Source organism: Melozone crissalis, unplaced genomic scaffold, assembly GCF_028551555.1.
Source record: "Melozone crissalis strain CALT ecotype California unplaced genomic scaffold, PUWL_Pcris_2 ptg000029l_1, whole genome shotgun sequence".
Lineage (NCBI taxonomy): Eukaryota > Metazoa > Chordata > Aves > Passeriformes > Passerellidae > Melozone > Melozone crissalis.
In genome coordinates this window covers 9,660,819-9,679,355 of record NW_026535807.1, presented here as the reverse complement: position 1 = coordinate 9,679,355, position 18,537 = coordinate 9,660,819, and the positions used below count along the sequence as shown (strand labels likewise).

General features: G+C 43.0%; 1 protein-coding gene across 6 annotated transcripts in view; it reads left to right on the top strand.

The window, feature by feature from the left end:
* Positions 1-18,537, top strand: part of SLC6A6 (solute carrier family 6 member 6) — an 88,196-nt gene that overhangs the window by 45,198 nt on the left and 24,461 nt on the right. For 5 of the 6 annotated variants that reach the window (XM_054280720.1, XM_054280722.1, XM_054280718.1 and 2 more), the window contains 3 exons: positions 13,937-14,176; positions 14,918-15,052; positions 16,940-17,174. In XM_054280720.1, the coding sequence (XP_054136695.1) occupies positions 13,948-14,176; positions 14,918-15,052; positions 16,940-17,174 (599 nt within the window). In that variant the 5' untranslated portion in view covers positions 13,937-13,947. Of the gene's footprint in view, positions 1-1,771; positions 1,791-13,936; positions 14,177-14,917; positions 15,053-16,939; positions 17,175-18,537 lie in introns of those variants that run through there. The other variant, XM_054280716.1, reaches the window with a different exon arrangement.

Sequence of the window (18,537 nt, the reverse complement as noted above, 5' to 3'; positions counted from 1 at the left end):
CTCAGATTTTTTCAGAGTCTAAATTTAACAGCGCTAATTATTTCAAGCAATTTTAAAAGGAACATAAATCTCACTTGTTTATTACAGCTGCTTCATGAAAACAGCAGCTACAAATAATGCTCTATAATGAAAATCTAGCTAGCACTGTCATGAATTAGCCAATAAGAGAATGAATGTTTGGGATTTGGTCAAGGGCAGCATTTCCTTCTCTGGCAGGAGGGTCCTTGCATTGAGGAGAAGGTGGTTATTACCTAAATGCTGGGGTTTTTTCCCTGGGTGAAATGAAGTCTTTGACATTTTTGCATAGATGAATATGACTTTTGATTGGAAAAGGGCCTGAGCTCTACTTAATTGTTATGTACTTTTTCCTTTTCTTGAACACATTCCTAGAGGAAGGTAGCTGAGTGAGATGCAACAAATATTTTAATAAAGATATTTATGAGGAGATGGGGAATATGTTGTGACCATTAGCAAAGAACCTATGGAGTAGTGATAAAAAATGCAGGTGAAATGCTGGGAGTCTTTGTTCAGGCACAATTTCAGCTATCTCCCACTCAAAAAAAGAGTTCAGGAGATTCAAGGTGAGGAAATAGGCAGAGCAGGTCCTTATTCCCCACAGCCATTCATAGTAAAGTCATGCCCATATTCTTCCATCACTGTTGTGTTAAATGCTAAAGAAAAAACCTGAGATGACACAGTCCAAATTTATGTTTTGTAAAGCAAAAACACAGGGAAAAATATTTGTATTGATAATAATTGCATTTGGTCTATACAGGAAACCACTGAAGGAATAATTGTGTCCTTGGGGAACAGAGCAGTAGAGCTTTAGGCTAGAGTGTTTATGTTTTGCCTTCCAAGTCACATTTGAGATGTTAATGTTGTTTTATACCTATGAAATTAGCTCAAAGACATACAAATTCAGGATATAATTCTCAAGTGATTTATTCCAGCATAGTTTTGTTGATTCCAGTAGCATTGCTATTGCTTTATTGTGCAAATTATGCCAGAAGTCAGGCCCTCTTTTTCAGGAATCAGCCCTGCTGGCCTTCAACCCCGTTCACTTCTGCTGCAGCTCTGAGTCCCTACATGGACAAAATCTGAATTAGCCACTTCCATCTTTCTGCTCCACTTTTGCTAATGATAGCACTGGCTTCAGTGTACTTCTGTCAAATGTACACAAGTGTTAAGTAGCCCTTACCTCTACAGGATTCTTACCCCCATGAAGTCATCTGGGTAGGGTGGAAAGCTCCATTAGAACTCTCTTGAAGCCATGTTTTCCTGATTGTCCTCACAAGTCATGGTCAGCCTGGGCTCATTTGAGGCATCTTGATTGCAAGAGAAGAATTTTCTTGAAATTGCACACAGTTTCTTCTGCCACTACTCAGTCTCTGCTTTTAAGCCTCTCTGATGTTTTCTTCATAATGAAAATTAGATTTCTAGTCTACTGCTCTGGGGCAGACTCACTCAGAGAGAGAAGCTTTGTTACTTTTTATGTTTCCTTTCATAAGAGAGAGTGCCCCCTTTCTAGGCCAGAATAGTATTTGACACCCTACAGGGAGCTGGCTCTGTGTCTCTCTGGGAGATTGCCTTCCCTTGCAAGAGAAAAGAACCTTTTTTGTCACACGTGCTCCATGGTTTGCTCTTTCATGGGGAGCTGGCACACAGAAAGCTTGGCTTTTGCCAGGTACTGAGTGCCTTCTGCAAGGTATTGAGTGCCCTCCTGTCCTTTGCAGCCAAAAAGGAGTTGATTGCTCTTGGCATCAGTCAAATCTGGACTCAGAAGACCACAGGTAGTATTTACCAGTTATTTATGTGCTTTTGCATGCCAGAGTTGGTCTGAATTGATTTTCATTGCATACGAGAGATTTGAGGCGTTAATGACACTTTGCCTGCCACTAAAAACACTTTTTAAAAATAATAATAATACAATAATAAGCATGACATTTATTGCACTGCCATGGGGAAATTAAAAACCCCCAAAATTAACTAGAATCCAAGTAACTATTAGCTCTTCAGAGCTAATGTGTGAGTTATATACCCTGAATGAGCACCATATGCCAGTTCATTGTGGCACAGTTAGTCACAGGACACATTGTGGAGAGCAATAATTGCTTGGCATGCACTGGAGCACTCAGTAAGGCTTTTTGTTTGGTTTTCTTAAAGGAATATGTTTTACTCTGACTATAAAATGGGTATTGTCTGATATGCTGTCACCAGGGACTGTTGCTTTTTCTGTACCTAACCTGGAGCTCACCCATTGTCACTCACCACAGACCCCCTCAGTACCTTTGGCTTTCCAACTGCTTGTATTGTGTGTGTGCAGTACCAGAAGAGAGAAAAGTGAGTCTTCCATTTGGTATCAACTTGTCATTCTGTATTAATCCTCCTCTCCCTTTTCTTCCTCATCTTCTTTCTTTGTCCAATAGAGACATTCAGGTTGTTTATGTGAAATAAATGCTCATCCTGAGCAGAGTGAAGCAGTGGGATGAGTTGGGTTGTACAGTCTCCACACTTGGCCAGAGCTTGAGCAGATAAGGCCATCAGCAAGCCAGTCTGATTTTGATGTTGGCCTTTCTTTGAGCAGGAGGCTGGGCAATGTGACCTCCAGCAATGCCTTCTACCCTGAATTACTTTATGGTTCTGTTTAATGCCCATTTCCTGTAGTGATTCAGCCATAGTGCCATGCATGTCATTAACTCCTCACTCCCTGTCATTCATACCTGCATGGAGCAGGAGAGACCTCCTGAAGGTCAGTGAGGTGACAGAGTTTTACTTACATGGAAGCAATATCAAGATGTAAACAGTGACCTCAAATGAGATTAGCAGGCGAAATTTGGGTATCTCTGAAATTATTTGTAATTTGTAGCAGGATTTCACTTGAGTTCCCTTCAAATCTTCAGTAAGTTCCAACTGAAGTTATCAATTGAAGAGTTTAAAGCATAATTATACCGGGAAGTATTTAGAAGTAAATATCACCCTTTTTTTTTCCCCTTTTCAGTGACAAATCTCATTCTGTGGCAGCCTTGAAGAGAGCTTTGGGGTATTTAGGATTTAGTGAGCCACCAAGTGCCCTGGCTGGGCCGTTACGTGCTGGTTTCCTCATGTGGCTGTAACCACGTGAGGGAGTTAATGCTGCACAGAGCATCTGCTCCTCAGCTCAGGGCTCTCCCAGCCCTGCAGCTGTCTGCCAGAAAGCTGGGACGTGCACAGGGGCATCTGCCAGCTCCATCGGGCAGCAAATTTTCATGGTCAGCCCATATGTTAGCCAAAAAAACGCCCTTTGTCAGAACAATGTTATTTTAATTGTGCTGAGAGAAAGCAAGATCACACTCAGATTCACCATATCAGCCATGGGGATTTTGGACAATGATGTATCTATTCTAAGGCAAAAAAACCTTCAAAAACTCCCTTGGTGGGAAAAAGAAATGGGAATATTTCATAGGGTTTCTCTTTCAAGTCTGACAAGATAAGGTGCTTTCTCTCCATCTCTCTACTTTATCAACAAGTATATTGTTTATGTAAACACCTGTTTTCCCATCAGGTTCTATCAAAAGTGAAGTTTACAAATGGGGCTACCATAGTGGATTGAAGAAGGACTAAATATGAGCAACGAAAAGCTTTTGTTTTCCCCTTTTATACAAGACAGGATTCTAAAATCAAGATTTAACAGGGTAGACTTGCTTTCACTGCTGCCCTCCCTTTTCTGTAACCACATACCTCTTACAGATCCTGCCTAAATGATGCAGGCTAGTGCTCTATCAAGTGTGAAAAGGGTTTTGTGCCTGGTAGAGGGAATATAGCAATGGGGGATACTGTTGCTCAGTAGGGTTGAAGTTCCCTTCTCCACTGCTCTTTGTGCAATACACAAGCAATAGATTACAAGTCAAATTTCATGGACAAAGAGTATCCAAATGTGGAACTTCAAGCAGTACATCTGACTTTGAATCACCTAGGTGATTTCTCCTTCTGTAAAGCTATCACAGGTTCATGTAGCTCTTGCAAAGGTCACCTCCAGAAATTCAGACAAGTCCACCAAAGGAAGTCTCTCACTTTCTACCATTACTTTGCATGTGAAGTGGTTTTGTCACTATTTCAGCTGCTTGTCAGGGGCCTATTGTTTAAAGTGGAACTGCAAACAATTTCCCACCTGTCCATTATTAACTTTTGCATAAGAAAACGAAGTAGTAAAAATTAATTGTAGTCATGATGAAGACAACTTTAGATAATAAAGTTAATGTGCCATATTGGTATCCTATTTGAATGTGTTCACAAAGATGAAATTGCACTGAGAAAAATCCTCAGCTGGTAACAGGAGTAAGTTCAGTTTACAGTAGTCAGGCCAGGACTATAAGAGCAACTTGCAATAAAACCACCAACTAGCATTTGTTTGAAAAGATAAGAAGAGATGGAGAAAAATACTCAGACTTTTCACATGCTGTATTTGGGGAAGCTTACCTGCAAAAGCCAACAAAAAACAAGTAAGGAGTACCTGTAGGCTGTAAGATTGACCTTGGTAGGAAGGTGGGACTGCAGATACTTGTGTCTTGTATTGGAGTCAGCCTTTGCTCTAATACAATTCCCTTTGGAGGCTGCAATTCGAGAGTGAATTCTGTAAGGCGTTTCCAAGTAGTATGTGAGCCCAGGGTTTTGCTCCTGCTTGGTGTGTGCTCTGCACTTTGCAGCCCGTGGAATGCAGAAGTGGTTTATGTGTTAGTTTCCTTGGAAAAGTGAAGTATTTGCTCTGGCACTGTTTGGTTTTCATATCTCTTGACATAAAAATGAGCACAGCTCTCGGTCTGTGAAAGCAAATGTCAGAGACCCATGGCAAAACTGAACTGAAAATACACCTCTGGTTGGGAATCAGTCTGAATCACATGGTATTTAAAAACATGGTGGTTTAGTGCTCAGTACCAAAGGATATATTTGCAACTCAGAACTTTATTTCTTTATTTTGATCAAATAATGCCCATTACAAGGCGTGTAGGACATAATGCTATCCCTTCTCAAATGGCCTCCAGGAGCACAGTGAGTGGCTCTGGGCAGCCAGGGAAATTGAGAGGACGGGGCTGCAGCTGGAGACAGAGCCAAGGCTGTTCTGGGATTAAACAAAACATTCCATTGTCCGGCCGTGCAAGCCAGCACCTGGCACCAGCTGCAGGAGAGCAAATAAATATCATAGTGGCTACAGAGCTTCACTTTTTTGTGTGTGTGAAAGTCTGTGTTTCACCAATCTGTTTTGCAAAGTTGTGCTCTCCCTGAGCTTGTTCATCAGCTTCGCCACTTCTTCTTTTTGCACGTCTCCTGCAGACCCGCTCGTGCTGCTGCGCTGCCGTGTCAGTGGTTTCCATTTCATTTCCTGTGCGAAACTTCATGCGCCTAAAGTTTTTGTTCCCCTTTTTTTTTTTTCTTGTTTTTTGCTTGAAGGAAAGAAAACAACAACAGTAAATTAAACCTCAAGGTGCTCAGGAAATCTCTGTGGCTGAAGGCCTGTGAGAGGAGGTGCCCTGGCAGAGCACCCCAGTCACCTGAGTAGCCTGGTTCATCAGCAAAGGGCTGATGCTCCACTTCTTAAAAGATTACAGCTCATTTCTGTCAGTGAGTCGTATTTTTGCTGATATTTACTGCCAGCATGGAGGAGAAGTCAAGGCTAAAATCAAAAGTAGCTCACTCTCACCATTAAGTTTTAGTGCTCACGGCCCAGCCCTCAGGGCTTTGTAACCTGCTCAGATTTTATAGCCCTGTAATGGGACTAACACTGCGGATCGCGTGCGTGTAATAGCTGTTTTCCTGGTGCAGGTTGGCTGGCTGCTTTCCACCCACAGAGCTGTGTTGCACAACTCTTCCTTCCATTAATGTACTCTAGAAAAAAAAATAATCAGGTGTTGAGCAGATGGGGCACGGGAACAAAGGAGAAGAAAGGATTGTTCCATTCTACCGGTGGTGTGGGGATCTAGATTTCTGGGAATAAGGTGCTGTGTGACATGTTTGTACAGCTGCCACAGGTGGGATAAAAATCTGTCCTCAGTTATTGTTTAAGATGAATGGATAGAGGCAGTAAAAACAGCTCTGGCTTTGTGTGGAGGTGGCCTAGGCAGGTATGGCAACAGCTGATCAAAGCCATTGCTGGGTATAGAAGACTCTACTTGTTTCTCCAAAAATGTGTAATCTTACACATCCATCTGTTTTTTACTTAGTTAGAAAGCATAATGAAAAAGTACAGTACTCCTTAATTGTGAGAAAGCCCTAAACATTCGCATTGGTAAACTCAGTTAATTTAAGGCTAAATTTAGAATTAGCATGAAAGAAAAAAGAGGTGAGGGTGGAATTATTTATCTCCAAGAAAAAACTACTTTGATATAATGAATTCGTATGTTTTATTGCACATTTGCCTCACTAAATGACTACTTTATTGTTTATCTTCCCTGCTCAGGGGCAGTGCTCCATTATTGTAGCATGGAAATTGGCTGTCTGACATTATCATGTGTTGCAAGTGCCTTGCAGAAGTGTCACACAGGATCAATACACTATTAATCACATGCAAAAAATTCAATAGGCACAGTGCACACCACTGGCTGTTTGAGTTCATAAACTTTGTGAGCTTTAGGGGGTTTGCCTTTTTTATAGCAGGATGAAGGACATCCCTTAATTGATTTTGATGTGGTTCATTTGTGGCAATAGAAATTATTTAATTGACACCATGCTTGATAGAGAATTTCAACCCATTCGGATGCAGACCTTCAGAATTGAAAGTAAAATACAACAATGCTTGTTCCCTTGGTCAGAAGGTGTATAACTTCAGGGTGCAAGGAGGCTGAAGAGTTGAGGATGTGCACAGCTTGTTGAATCTTCTTCTTGGAAAGCCATCAGCTTGCTACACCGCATGGATAGAATGCATTTTGTTAAGGGCCCTTTCATAAGGACAAAGAGGTGGTGTCACCCAGAGAAGGAATGGTTTTCCACTTTCCTAGTGGGTGAGGTGGTAGAGCAGAGGGAGCAGGCAGGGATGGCAGTGGGAAGCTGGTGCTTCTTCCCAGCCTGTTGGCAGTCAGGAGGCTGTGAGCTGGCACACCCAGAGGCATTAAATTGGGTCAGCAGTTGCCTCACGTGAGCAAACCCAAGTTTTAACTGGTTGTTCTCCTGCACAGAGTTACCAGCAGCTTCCCCTCAGTCTCTCTGCCTCTGCCAGCCCCTCGCTCCTTCCTCTTGGTTGTCTTTGCCAGAGCAACCCCTTCTCTGAGGAGGGACAGAGCAGGAGCACCATGGCTGTCCAGACAGGACATTTGGGATACAGGAGACACTGAAATCCCACAGGGGATTTCAGCAGGACAGAGTCATAGGACAGTGTGGACAGTGTGGCTCAGTGTGCCAGAGCTCCACTGCATGCCATGCTCCTCCCTGCTGACTGCCAGCGCTGCCCTGTGCCGTCTCCTGGGGAATCAGGCTCCATCTCTGAGGCTGGGGAGCATCATCTTTGCCTCAGCCCCTGTTTAGGGTCAGGGTCGTGCTCCCTCTGAAATCCATTGGAATTTGTGGGTGTTCATTTTCCTCCTTTCCACCCCACACAACGGAAAAGGAGTTTTTCATTTCCTCCTGTTCTGGGTTTAGTTGTAACCGCTTTGTTCTTTGACATAAATAAGTAGAACAAAATGAGCATCTAGAGTATTATGTGACTGCAGATTTTCTGCTGCTGAAATCTGAGCAAAGATGCAGGATTTTATAGCAGCTCAGTGCTGTGACATGGTGCCTATTTGAAGCATTTGAAGAACATGAATGGAAAGAGCAGCAAGAAAAAAAGCATGTAGGGGAAAAAAGATACCTTTTGTCCAGACCACAACTGATGAAAAAGGAATTGCATTAAACCCTGGGCTTTTCTTTCAGAGTAGTCTTCAGCTTAATAAAGAAGTTCATTTTCCTCCTAGAAAATTTTCGGTAGCAGATTTTCCAGTCAGTCTTAGAAGACTAAAAAAAGTATCACAGTGAAAGAAAAGGAAATGATGAAGAAGTGAGAAGGGGAGCAAAAACTAAGAAGAAAGGACAAATGGATTCTAGGTTTTAAATAACAACCCAAACCCAGGGAAAAGTGTACAGAAAAAGAGGAGTCCATTAAAGACAGAGCAGTGAGCTGTAGTTCAGGGAATTTTTAGAGGCAGTTTTTAAGAGGAGGAGAGGCAGTGTGTGCAGTAAAGAGAGTGGTGTTATTTTCAGAAATTGTGGGTATCTTGTTCAATGAAGCAGAATGAACTTGGATATGAATTAGGGACAATAACTGAAGTCAGGTGCTCCTTGGATTCTGGTGGGGCATTGAGGGCTGGCAGACATAAAGGCTTTTTTTCCCTCCAGATCAGAAAGACTTGCACTGAAGCCATGAGTTTGATCAAGGGGCTGTTTATTTTAATCATGTATCGATTGGCTTAACCACACTGCCCTGGGAGGGAGGGAGAGCTGTCAACATCAAGAATTACAGCTTTCAAAGTTCCAAGTAATCCTAGGAAACGCGCCAAACATAATAAATGCAGTTTTATTTGGGACCTGATCCTACTACTGTTGAAATCAATAGCAGTTTTTCCATTGCTCTCAATGAAAGTGGAAGCTGCTTATTTGAAGACCAGCTCTGATCCAGCAATCAGGACATCTAATTTTGAAATATTCATGAATGTGAATGTAAAATGATAATAATTTTTTCAAAGAGCCAATCCACAAATAGATTGGCAGTTCTGGGAAAGCTCAGTTTTTAAGGGAATGTTGACTTCAATTTGCAGGATACAAAATAAATGACAAAAATGAAATAAATAAATGAAAATAAGATAGATGGCAATGTCTAAAGAAGCAGTGAGCTTAAACAGGGTTAGAAGAATTAATTATAATGTGGTAAACTGATGTCTTTCAAAAGTCATTGAGGCAGAAAAGGATGAGACAGCACTGAGAAGCTCAAGATATACATTCTGCACAGGCTGAACTTACTAGAGAAGGGTCCTTGAAAGCAGAAGTAATGATGATATTGCAGAAATAGTCCATTAAACAGTGGTATAGCCATACAATTATTCTTCAAGCAACATTCCCATCAAGGTAAAAGAACTGAATGTGTACTTTGCTTTTAGTTTTCCAACAGAAAGAGAAGCTAGAAAAAAACACATTCACTTACCACTCTAGTCAACAATTTAGTATGCTGATTTTTTTAATCAAAGTTTATATGCATTGGCCAAAATATAAGTATCTACTTTGCTGTGGTTTCTGGTGTTCACATGCAAGACAGGGCATGCATTTTAGCATGTGTAAATATTTACAAACACATAGCTGTGTGTTCAGGCAGACTTTGATTTTCCCATTTCCATCAGCATTTGGAAAAATACTGTTTGAAAGATTTGATTTTTAGTGACTATTACATGAGGCGGCATCCATGATGTGCTTGTCCTCGAGGCTCCTCCTGGAAGGTGTTGCTGTGCATTGGTCGCTTGTGTCCGGCTGTAAGAAGCTTGGAGCGGATCATTGCTGTAATCCCAAAGCAAAAACTGAACACAGTGTATTTTCAGATGTGTAATCCATGGGTTGTCTGACAAAAAAAGTCAGTGGTTCAGTAGTATTGGGAGTTGTGTCTGTTTTGACAACCAGCAGCTCCTGGCTGTGCTAGTGGCCTTCCCTCATGGGCATGGCTCACCATCTGCCCCCTCTGTGCAGCCTTCTCCTTCCTCTACCCCTCATGGTTTTTGCGTGTTATGAGGGATTGCATTTCAATCCCCAGTATTTTTTTAAAGGGTATGGGTTATCTGAGGTGCAGGCTCCTGATAGCTGTAGCCCAGGGGATGGCCCAAGCCAAGCTGGCTGTGAAAGTGCTCCTCTTATGGAGATATTTTCACCTGTGCGTCAAAGACTGATCAGTCATGGGGGCAGCAGGAGAGCCTGGGTTATTGCAGGGCATTTCACCTGAGGAAATTTGTGCAAGGCACGGACACGTGTGGAAGGGCCTCCTGGCTGCACCAGTGAGCAGATACTTGAGAAGTGCAAAGTGCCCATGCTTGATCCCTTGTTCTGTTTTTCCATATTTCACCAGCATCAATTTGATAATTGATTACTCCATCCTCAGTTAATGAGGGTTTGTACCAGTGTATGTGAGAGCAGTTCTGGGCCTGGCCCAGTCTGGATTTTTTCTTCCCTTTGCTATTGGATCAGGCTCTTGCAGTGTGACTGGGCTCAGCCTAGGGGCACACCATAAATAGCAGGCTTGACTGCTGCTTTTTATTTATCCATATTGAGTTCATCAGATGAAGCCAAAGCTTCCTGGGGCCATCTGAAGCTTCCTGGAGGGGGTACTCTCACAGTCAGATGTGGCTCCTGGAAGGCAGACGTGTGTCTCTGGGAGGCAGACACATGCCTCAGACTTGGACCACTCCTTTTGGACTTTGTGGTTGTGAGAGCATTTTTTCACAATATATTTCCTTGGGGGAATCTGATGGACTTAGATCTCGGATACCATCCCCACTAAGTGATACAGTAAAAATAACCTATTATTCTCTGGTTCTGACCTGGGCGGTGACAACATATTGTTTCAGCATCTCTGTCAGACTATTTCCCTTAAGAGCCATTTTAGCCTCACCCAGTGGGACACAGCTAAAGGAAATGAAACTCCAACCCCATTAAGGAAAAAGACAATGCCTTTCACTAAACAAACTTACTTTTCTTGGCTTTTCTTCACCAGGGAGAATCGCCCGTACCCCCCACCCTTGCAGCCTTTGTAGACAGTTCCTGTAATTGGGAATGGCTGGGTGGACACCAATGGTTGGCAGCAAAGGGGGATAAATCCAACATCCCTTGAACGTGACATGGGCTGGGACCACAGTCCCAGGTGGCCACTTAGTGACAGTTCCTGTGGTACTGGTGGACAGTACGTGCCTGCCAGCCACAGCTGCGGTCTTCCAGACACAATTGGGATTTTGGCAAGTCTGTACACAGTGAAGCCGGGCTGTTACTAATTTTGTGCAAGCCTTGGATAGGTAGTGTGCCCCTATTCACTATTGAGAGCTGGTGACTGGCACCAAAGTTTTGGTGGCTCATCTCCTGCCACCCATACAGTGAAATGACCCCAAAAGCAAGCATGACCTTGAGGGTTCATGGACTAAGGGAGAGATCACGATCTGTCACCACACACCAGCTGAGTCTGAAGCATAATTTACACTTACTAATTAGGTTTTCAAGCACATTAATTTGGGGTATCTTGACACAAATTAGAAATCCCTTTTTATAATGTAGTTCCACTCACTTACAAAGAAAGAGTTTGCAAAGGCATCACTTCACATTTTGTGTGCTGCTAACTGGGACAAACCATAGGGTGAACACTTTGTCCCAGGGAGAGCCAGGGTTTACAGAATGCAATCAACTGGTCAGCCTTCCAAACTCAGGGTAGAACTGACTAACACCTGGGTCAAAGTAAATCCACAGGCAAGAGGATTAGAGCTGGCAGGAAAATAAAGAACCCTGTGTCACAAGATAAAAGTAGATTGCAAAAAATTGCAATCCTGAAGAGTTTTTAATCTTAGAGGTGGCTAATGCTGAAGGTCTCCTTAGGTTTTTTTACATAAGGGGAGCCTGTGTTCCCAATGGTCTGTTTCAGGGTATTTCCAGTATCAGTCTCCACAGGGAGCAGTTAAGCTCCTATTTCAAACCTAATCCTGCTGGGATCTATAAATCTATATCTCTGTGCCCTCTTAAGCAGGTTTATGGCTGTCCCGCTGGTTCACCAAAAAACTGTGTGAAAAAAAGAGCATACCCTGAACACTAGGTGTGAGCCTCTCTCTTCTGCACACTTTCCCCCTCTGTTGATGAGTGTTTCAATAACCCCCGTGAAGAACAACTTCCATGAGACGATCCAAATGCCCTCCATTCCTCAGCCCAGAATAGCCTGTTGCCTGATGGTTGTGACATGCTCCACTAAGATGAAAGATAGGGATTCAAGGAGCACAAATAGAAAAACAAACAAAAATGAGCTTTCTCCATACCTGGTAGCTGTTGCAGAGAGAGCAGGACGTCATCCACCTCTTTGAAGAAAATCAGTTATTACCACTTTTTTTTTCTCTCTCAAAAGAGGACTTCAGAAGTTTATGCAGGATGGTGCCTGTTTGGGGTTTGGTGTGAGATGGAGGTTTCTCAGGGAGGTTAAGGCTGCTGTGAATCCCTTTTAGAGGCACCTCCATTAATCTTCATTCATGATACCCAACTCAGGTTAGCTACTGTGAATTAAGCCCAAAAGCAACTAAGTGCCTAAAGACTGTTGCAGAGCCAGCCCTACCATTTTTATTCCATTACTGCTTTATCTCATACCATGTCTCTAACAGTGACCAACAGGAGCTATTTTGGTGGGATATGCCCTGCCTTCATCCCCGTGCAGTGGTGTGATGGTCCATCACACTGTGATTCACTTTTTCCTTCTGTGAGCTCTCTCTGCTGTTGGTCACGAGGTATTGCAGTGCTCATGTCACCAGTGGCCTGGTTTAAAAACCAATAGAAAGTCATAATGATTAACGTAGTGGAGATTAAAGTCCCTCTTTAGATCATGGCCTGATAGGCAGGCGCTGTCACAGTGCGTGCTTTGGAAGGCCACCAGTGAGGTGAGCGTGGAGCTGCTGTGGTTTGTGGCTGTGTTAGCCCTCTGAAACGTTCCGTGGTGAATGGAAAGCATTGCAGGTACAGTGATGCATATCTATCTCAGAATCATGTGCAGATTAAAAACTTCCTGCAGAGCTAATGTCAGCTCAGTCCTCGGGTCACTGCCACGAGCTCAGTCAGGTTAGAGATCAAAACCAGTGTGCAGGTACGGGGGAGGCTGGCAGCTATCAAACAGCATAATCTGCAGCATGATTTTTTTATGACTATACTCATAATGGCATGTATAAGCAGCGAGTGGTTATGATCTGGAACAAACTTGCTTGTTTGCTTGGTTCTGGTGAAAATTTCAGTATCAACACACTATGCAATAATAACTGGTCAGAGCCAGCTGAAGTCACTTGAGTTATGTGGGGAATTAATTGGCCACATATGCCTGACATCTCAGTTAACATAAAAGCTGTGAGTTGAAATCTTGGTTAAAAAGACACTTGTTAGAATAATTCTTTCTGTTATTATTTTTGAATGTCTATGATTTTGAGAAAAAATTATAGATATAAATTATTAAACCAGCTATGATTTAATATGACTCATGCCACTGACTTTTTAATTAACTAAGGAGCCATCATTCTCAGCAAACTGTTCCATTGCATAGGTGTGCATTTCACAATAATTGAATATAAAGGCTTATTTCTGTCCCTTTATTGATGTCAAGGGAAAACAGTGCAGTTATGAAAATGGAATAAACTGAAAAGATTCCTTCAGTTCCTGCAGGCTGATTAGAACAAATGACTTTCCATTGCAGTTTTTATGAATGTATAGTTTTCTGAAAGGTTTATAGTACTTGAGGGAATGGAAATTGCAGGCAGTAAATAACACAGGATAGCCCAAATTATTGGGAAATAGAAGAATGGGTTTTTATCTGGAAAGGTGAGATTTACCATTCTGTATTTCACATGAATGTTTTAGAAGGAGCCAGATGCAGTGATTTGTGCTTTATTTTGGGCATGGAAGCAGCGTTCGACGCTTGCCCAGGAGCGCCACGTGCGGGAGGCGGCACGGGGAGCGCTGCTGGGGCAGCAGGTCAGCAGCGAGCAGTGCCAGCGCTTCGCGGCGCTCTGCACCGCTCTGCCTGCACAGAGGTGACCACACAGGCAGGGGGACTTTGCCTCTCCTGGTCAGTGAAGTCATCAGGAGCATTTTCCTATCTCAGCTTAATAAACAACACTGTTTTGTATAGAACGAGTTTGGCTAAACAGTTCTGGCAGTGTTAAGAGAGCTCAACTGGAAAAGACCGCTTAATAAACCCCTCTTGTTTTTCTTTTGTTCTTTTTCTGTGTAGAAAGCAGAAATATGGCAACAAAGGAAAAGCTTCAGTGCTTGAAAGATTTCCACAAGGACATCCTCAAACCTTCCCCCGGCAAGAGCCCGGGGACACGGCCTGAGGATGAGGCTGAGGGGAAGCCCCCGCAGCGGGAGAAGTGGGCGAGCAAGATCGACTTCCTGCTGTCCGTGGCGGGGGGATTCATCGGTTTGGGCAACGTCTGGCGGTTCCCGTATCTCTGCTACAAAAACGGCGGAGGTGAGTTCCCATCCACGCCCAGCAGTCCCTCTCTGTGCCCCATGCTCTCTGTTCTCCAGTGCCTTCATCCAGTTTTTAAGAAGACTGTTCATACCCGTGTTTTCTGCCTCCCTCACCAGTCGTCAGGAGAGATTGTTTCATCACTGAATAGTTTTTAGTATAAGTTGATTGAATCACTCAGTCTGCCCCATGCTCACTGTTTTTCAGTGCCTTCTTCCAGTTTTTAAGAAGACTGTTCATACCTGTGTTTTCTGCCTCCCTCACAGTCTTCAAGAGAGATTGTTTCATCACTGAATAGTTTTTTTGTAAAATTTTATTCGGGAAAAAAAAATCCAGCAATTTCTAATGTTGTACTATTGAACCTTTCCTGCTCTTTTACTTCTGCTACAACTGAGTTTTAACTAGAAGACATGCTATTAATATAGACCATTAGGATTTCAGACCAGGGGTTTTCAGAGTAAGAGCAGTCTGAGCCATATGAAAGTATTATGTGCCTAACAATCTGCCATTGTTATTGGAGATATTCACTTTAAAGAGGTAAGAATATGTCCTTTCCAGCCTATATTCATCCTTTTTTGCAGAAAAAATGAGCAAAAACACCCCAGAATAAAGTTATTGTATAGTGATATTAAAGTATCGAATATCTTTCTTTGTTTATATGTGCCTGTTGCCACTTTTTTGATGATCTTGTGTAAGTTCTATTCTTTAATCTCATTATGTACTATTGTATTTTCTCAACAGGTGCATTTCTTATACCTTATTTCATTTTCCTGTTTGGGGGAGGTCTTCCCGTGTTTTTCCTGGAGGTGGTGCTAGGACAGTATACCTCCGAAGGTGGAATTACATGCTGGGAAAAGATCTGCCCTATTTTCACTGGTTAGTACATCTTGTTGTGCTTTACTGCCTAAAGACCCCTCTGTAAGCCATATGTAGCAGCACCATTCCCCTCATGCCCATTAACTCAGCTATTTGCTCTAGTAATTAAGGGTATGATATTGGTTCCTGGAAAGGTGGAAGTCAGAGAGTCTGAAGGACAAAGTGAGATATTGATTTTGATGCTATCAGCTTGTTAACTGGCAAAACTGCCAATAACCAAGAAAGAAAATGCATATTATGCCTTTTAAGGCAATTGCACATTTTGTTTACAGGTAGCAGAGAAACTGTTGTCTTGGAAGGCTAGATGGCATTAATGAAACCATCTTTGAAATGTTATTTTAGTCTGAAAATTAAAATCCATCTTCCATGTGAAAGTTTATCATTGGCATCATCTGTCTGCTACTGATGCAGTGCAAACCTGGACAGCATTTTTTGGTGGGATTCAGGAACAGGGCTTTTGTCATAACTGAGCAGGTCCTGGCAAATGTTGGTCTGATTTCATCAAAGGGCCTTTGCCTGCTCAATGCTCACAGGAACAGTGTGAAGGCTGCTCTGGAAGTTAACTAGAAGGAAAAATGAAAGGTTAGAAAAATGAGAAATGAAAACAGAGAATGCCTGTCTTATGTGTAGATTGCCCTTTACAACTGGACAGCACAGGCAGAATCATTTGAAATAACAACACTAAACCTGTGGCCCTGTTCAAATCCCATTTGGAAAGAGTGGGCACTTCACACTGCTGTGTCTCTAGCTCTGCCACTGTTGCTGTTCCAGGCATCTCTCTCCCCTGATGTCACCCCAAGCAGAAGTGGGGGTTTTCTCTGAGGCTCACCCTCCCACCTAGTACTCAAAATGCTGCTGAGGGTGATGTAATTGTGCTGCTTTAGCTTAATTTTCTTCCTCCTCCTCCCACTTTTGTGAAAATTTTTTTTTTCTTTTTGAGGAGGAGGAGGAGGAGGAAAAAGGAATGTTCCTTGTTTAAATAGCAATCTCCCAGGCATCCATAAAGAGAAAGTGCAGCTAATGTGACTAGCTGTATATGCTGAAAGAAATGCAGATGTACAGAATAAATATTACTTGCTCTGCTTGTTTCCATCTGACATGAAAATAATCTCTGGTGATGAAGACTCCTGCTGCAACAAGCTTTTAAACTGTAAAATATGAGGCAGTATATTTTATATATAAAAACCCCAAGTGCTGGAATATCCATCAGAGTGATGTTAAAGGGAGCCTCACAGGTTCTTGTAAGACACAGCTCTAAATTTTTAAGGAAATATTTTTATTTTGCTTGTGGTTCATAACTGGCAAACTGTGCAAGCAGCGATTGATCCAGGTAACCATAAGATCCACAAATACCGTGCTTGCTTTGCACAAGTGAAATTGAGGCGGAAACCACCACTTTCACACTGATTCCTTTTTAACTCATTCAAGAGATGTCTTTTTTTTTTTCCCCCACATAGACTGAGCCCTGCCCGTTGATAACTGAGTGGTGCAGGTGCTGTCCAGCTGAGCTGCTGCCAGGAAAGTTGGCTTGGGGCTCAGTGTGGCAAGAGTGAGGCTGCCCACATAGGTACCTAAGAAGTGAGATGGTGCAGCAAACAAGCAAAGCCTTGACTTCCCTCTACTAAAACTTGAAATAGCTGGGTTAGTGTTAAATTGCGTAAATTCCTGCAGTCCTCCCCTCAGTGTCAGCACACCAGAGCCAGAAACTCCGCCCTGAGTGCCAGAGATGGTGGCAGGTCTGTGTGTATGTGTGGCTGAGCTGAGTTTCCATCAGCAGTGGGGCAGGGCGGGATACAAGCCCGCAGCACAGTGGGAACGGCACCAGCCCCAGGAGATGCAGCAGCTGTCACATCTGCACGTTCTTCTTGTCTCTCCCCTTCTTTCCAGGAATTGGTTATGCTTCCATAGTGATTGTGTCCCTTCTGAATGTGTACTACATCGTGATCCTGGCCTGGGGACTCTACTACCTGTTCCAGTCGTTCCAGAGCGTGCTGCCATGGGCACACTGCCACCAGAAGTGGAACACGCCCACCTGTGTGGAGGACACTCTCAGGAAGAACAAAACGCTCTGGATATCACTGAATGCCACTAACTTCACCTCTCCTGTCACAGAATTTTGGGAGTAAGTACCCCCTCTTCATGGTGCCTTCAGGGAGCTTTCGGTGGCATGCCAGAGGTCAGTCCTGAGATTTTATGGAAGCCCAGTGGGGAGTGTTAGATAGGGAAAGAAAATTGAGCAGGGTGTCACTAGCAAAACCAGTGTTTGCTACTGGTTCTCACCTATCTTGAGGTAAGTCTGGGAGTGGTGGAGGCACGTGATAAATGTGTGAGTGTATTTATCCTACACCATACAGAGAGCTTTAAAAGCCCAGTACAGCTACTTCTTTGAAAGAAAACTTATTTCCTTCTTGGCTGGATTCTCTGAGTGTGTCTGGAGAACACAAACAAGTCACTGCAGATGCCCTGATAGCAGGGATTTACAGTGGAAACAGCGACAAATCATCACCTTTGTGGTTGTCTCTTCCCCAGCTGTTAGCATTTGCTGTACACTTTGTGTAGCTGTAACACATCTCTCTTCAGTCGGATGACAATATAAGGTTTTGACCTCAGTAATAAATCTGACAGAGGTGGTGAACGTTGTCCTGTATTCTAGGTTTCTCAGGTCATCTCTGTTACTACGTTTTTTTCTGCAGAAAAGAACGTTTTTTTCTGAAGAGACTGTTTTGCCAGATGCCTGAATTTCATCAGTCATAAGCTTCTTATTCTCATTTCTCTGTTATTTTTCAAGTTTTAAATCATATTGCATAACGTGATCTCTGAACAGGCATGACCTCAAAACTCTTGTATGTTTATATAAGTGTCAAAACACAGCAGCAGAGGAAGACACCTGTAGGGAAACTTAAATCCAAAGGATCTTCAAATAGTTTATTAATAATTTTTTGCTTGCTTACTCAGATAGATAGTCACTTATGGGTAGAATCAGTTTCTGGCCCAAACTTTTTCAGCATGTTTAAAGTGCAGTTTCATCTCTGATCAACTTGTACCTACTTCTCTATTTTTAAAAATAAGCATCAGCCAAAGCCCCAGCAGGAATCGTGTTCGTGCTGAAGATGTTTTGTCATGCATTAGGTTTAGAAAAACACAGGCTTAGAGCTGAGCTAAAATTTGTAACACGAGAGCCAAAATATGAAGGGGCAGATTGAATCTGGGATTGGTAGTTTGTTAAAAGGCTCTGGTGGCTGGTGTGAGAGGCAGGGTGCAGGCTCTGAGAGCAGCGATTTCACCATGAGCTCTGCGTTTCCATGTTGGGGGGCAGCTGCTTTCCCAGGTGATTTCCTCCCTTATAAATATGGGGGAAGTTGGAAAACAATTGTTAAGTGGTACCTTTGGATATTTTGGGGGAACTGAGAGGCTGCCGGAGAGGGAAGGGGAAGCAGCTCTCACTCCTTTGGACCCTCCCACAATGACTTTGGACTCAAGGCCAT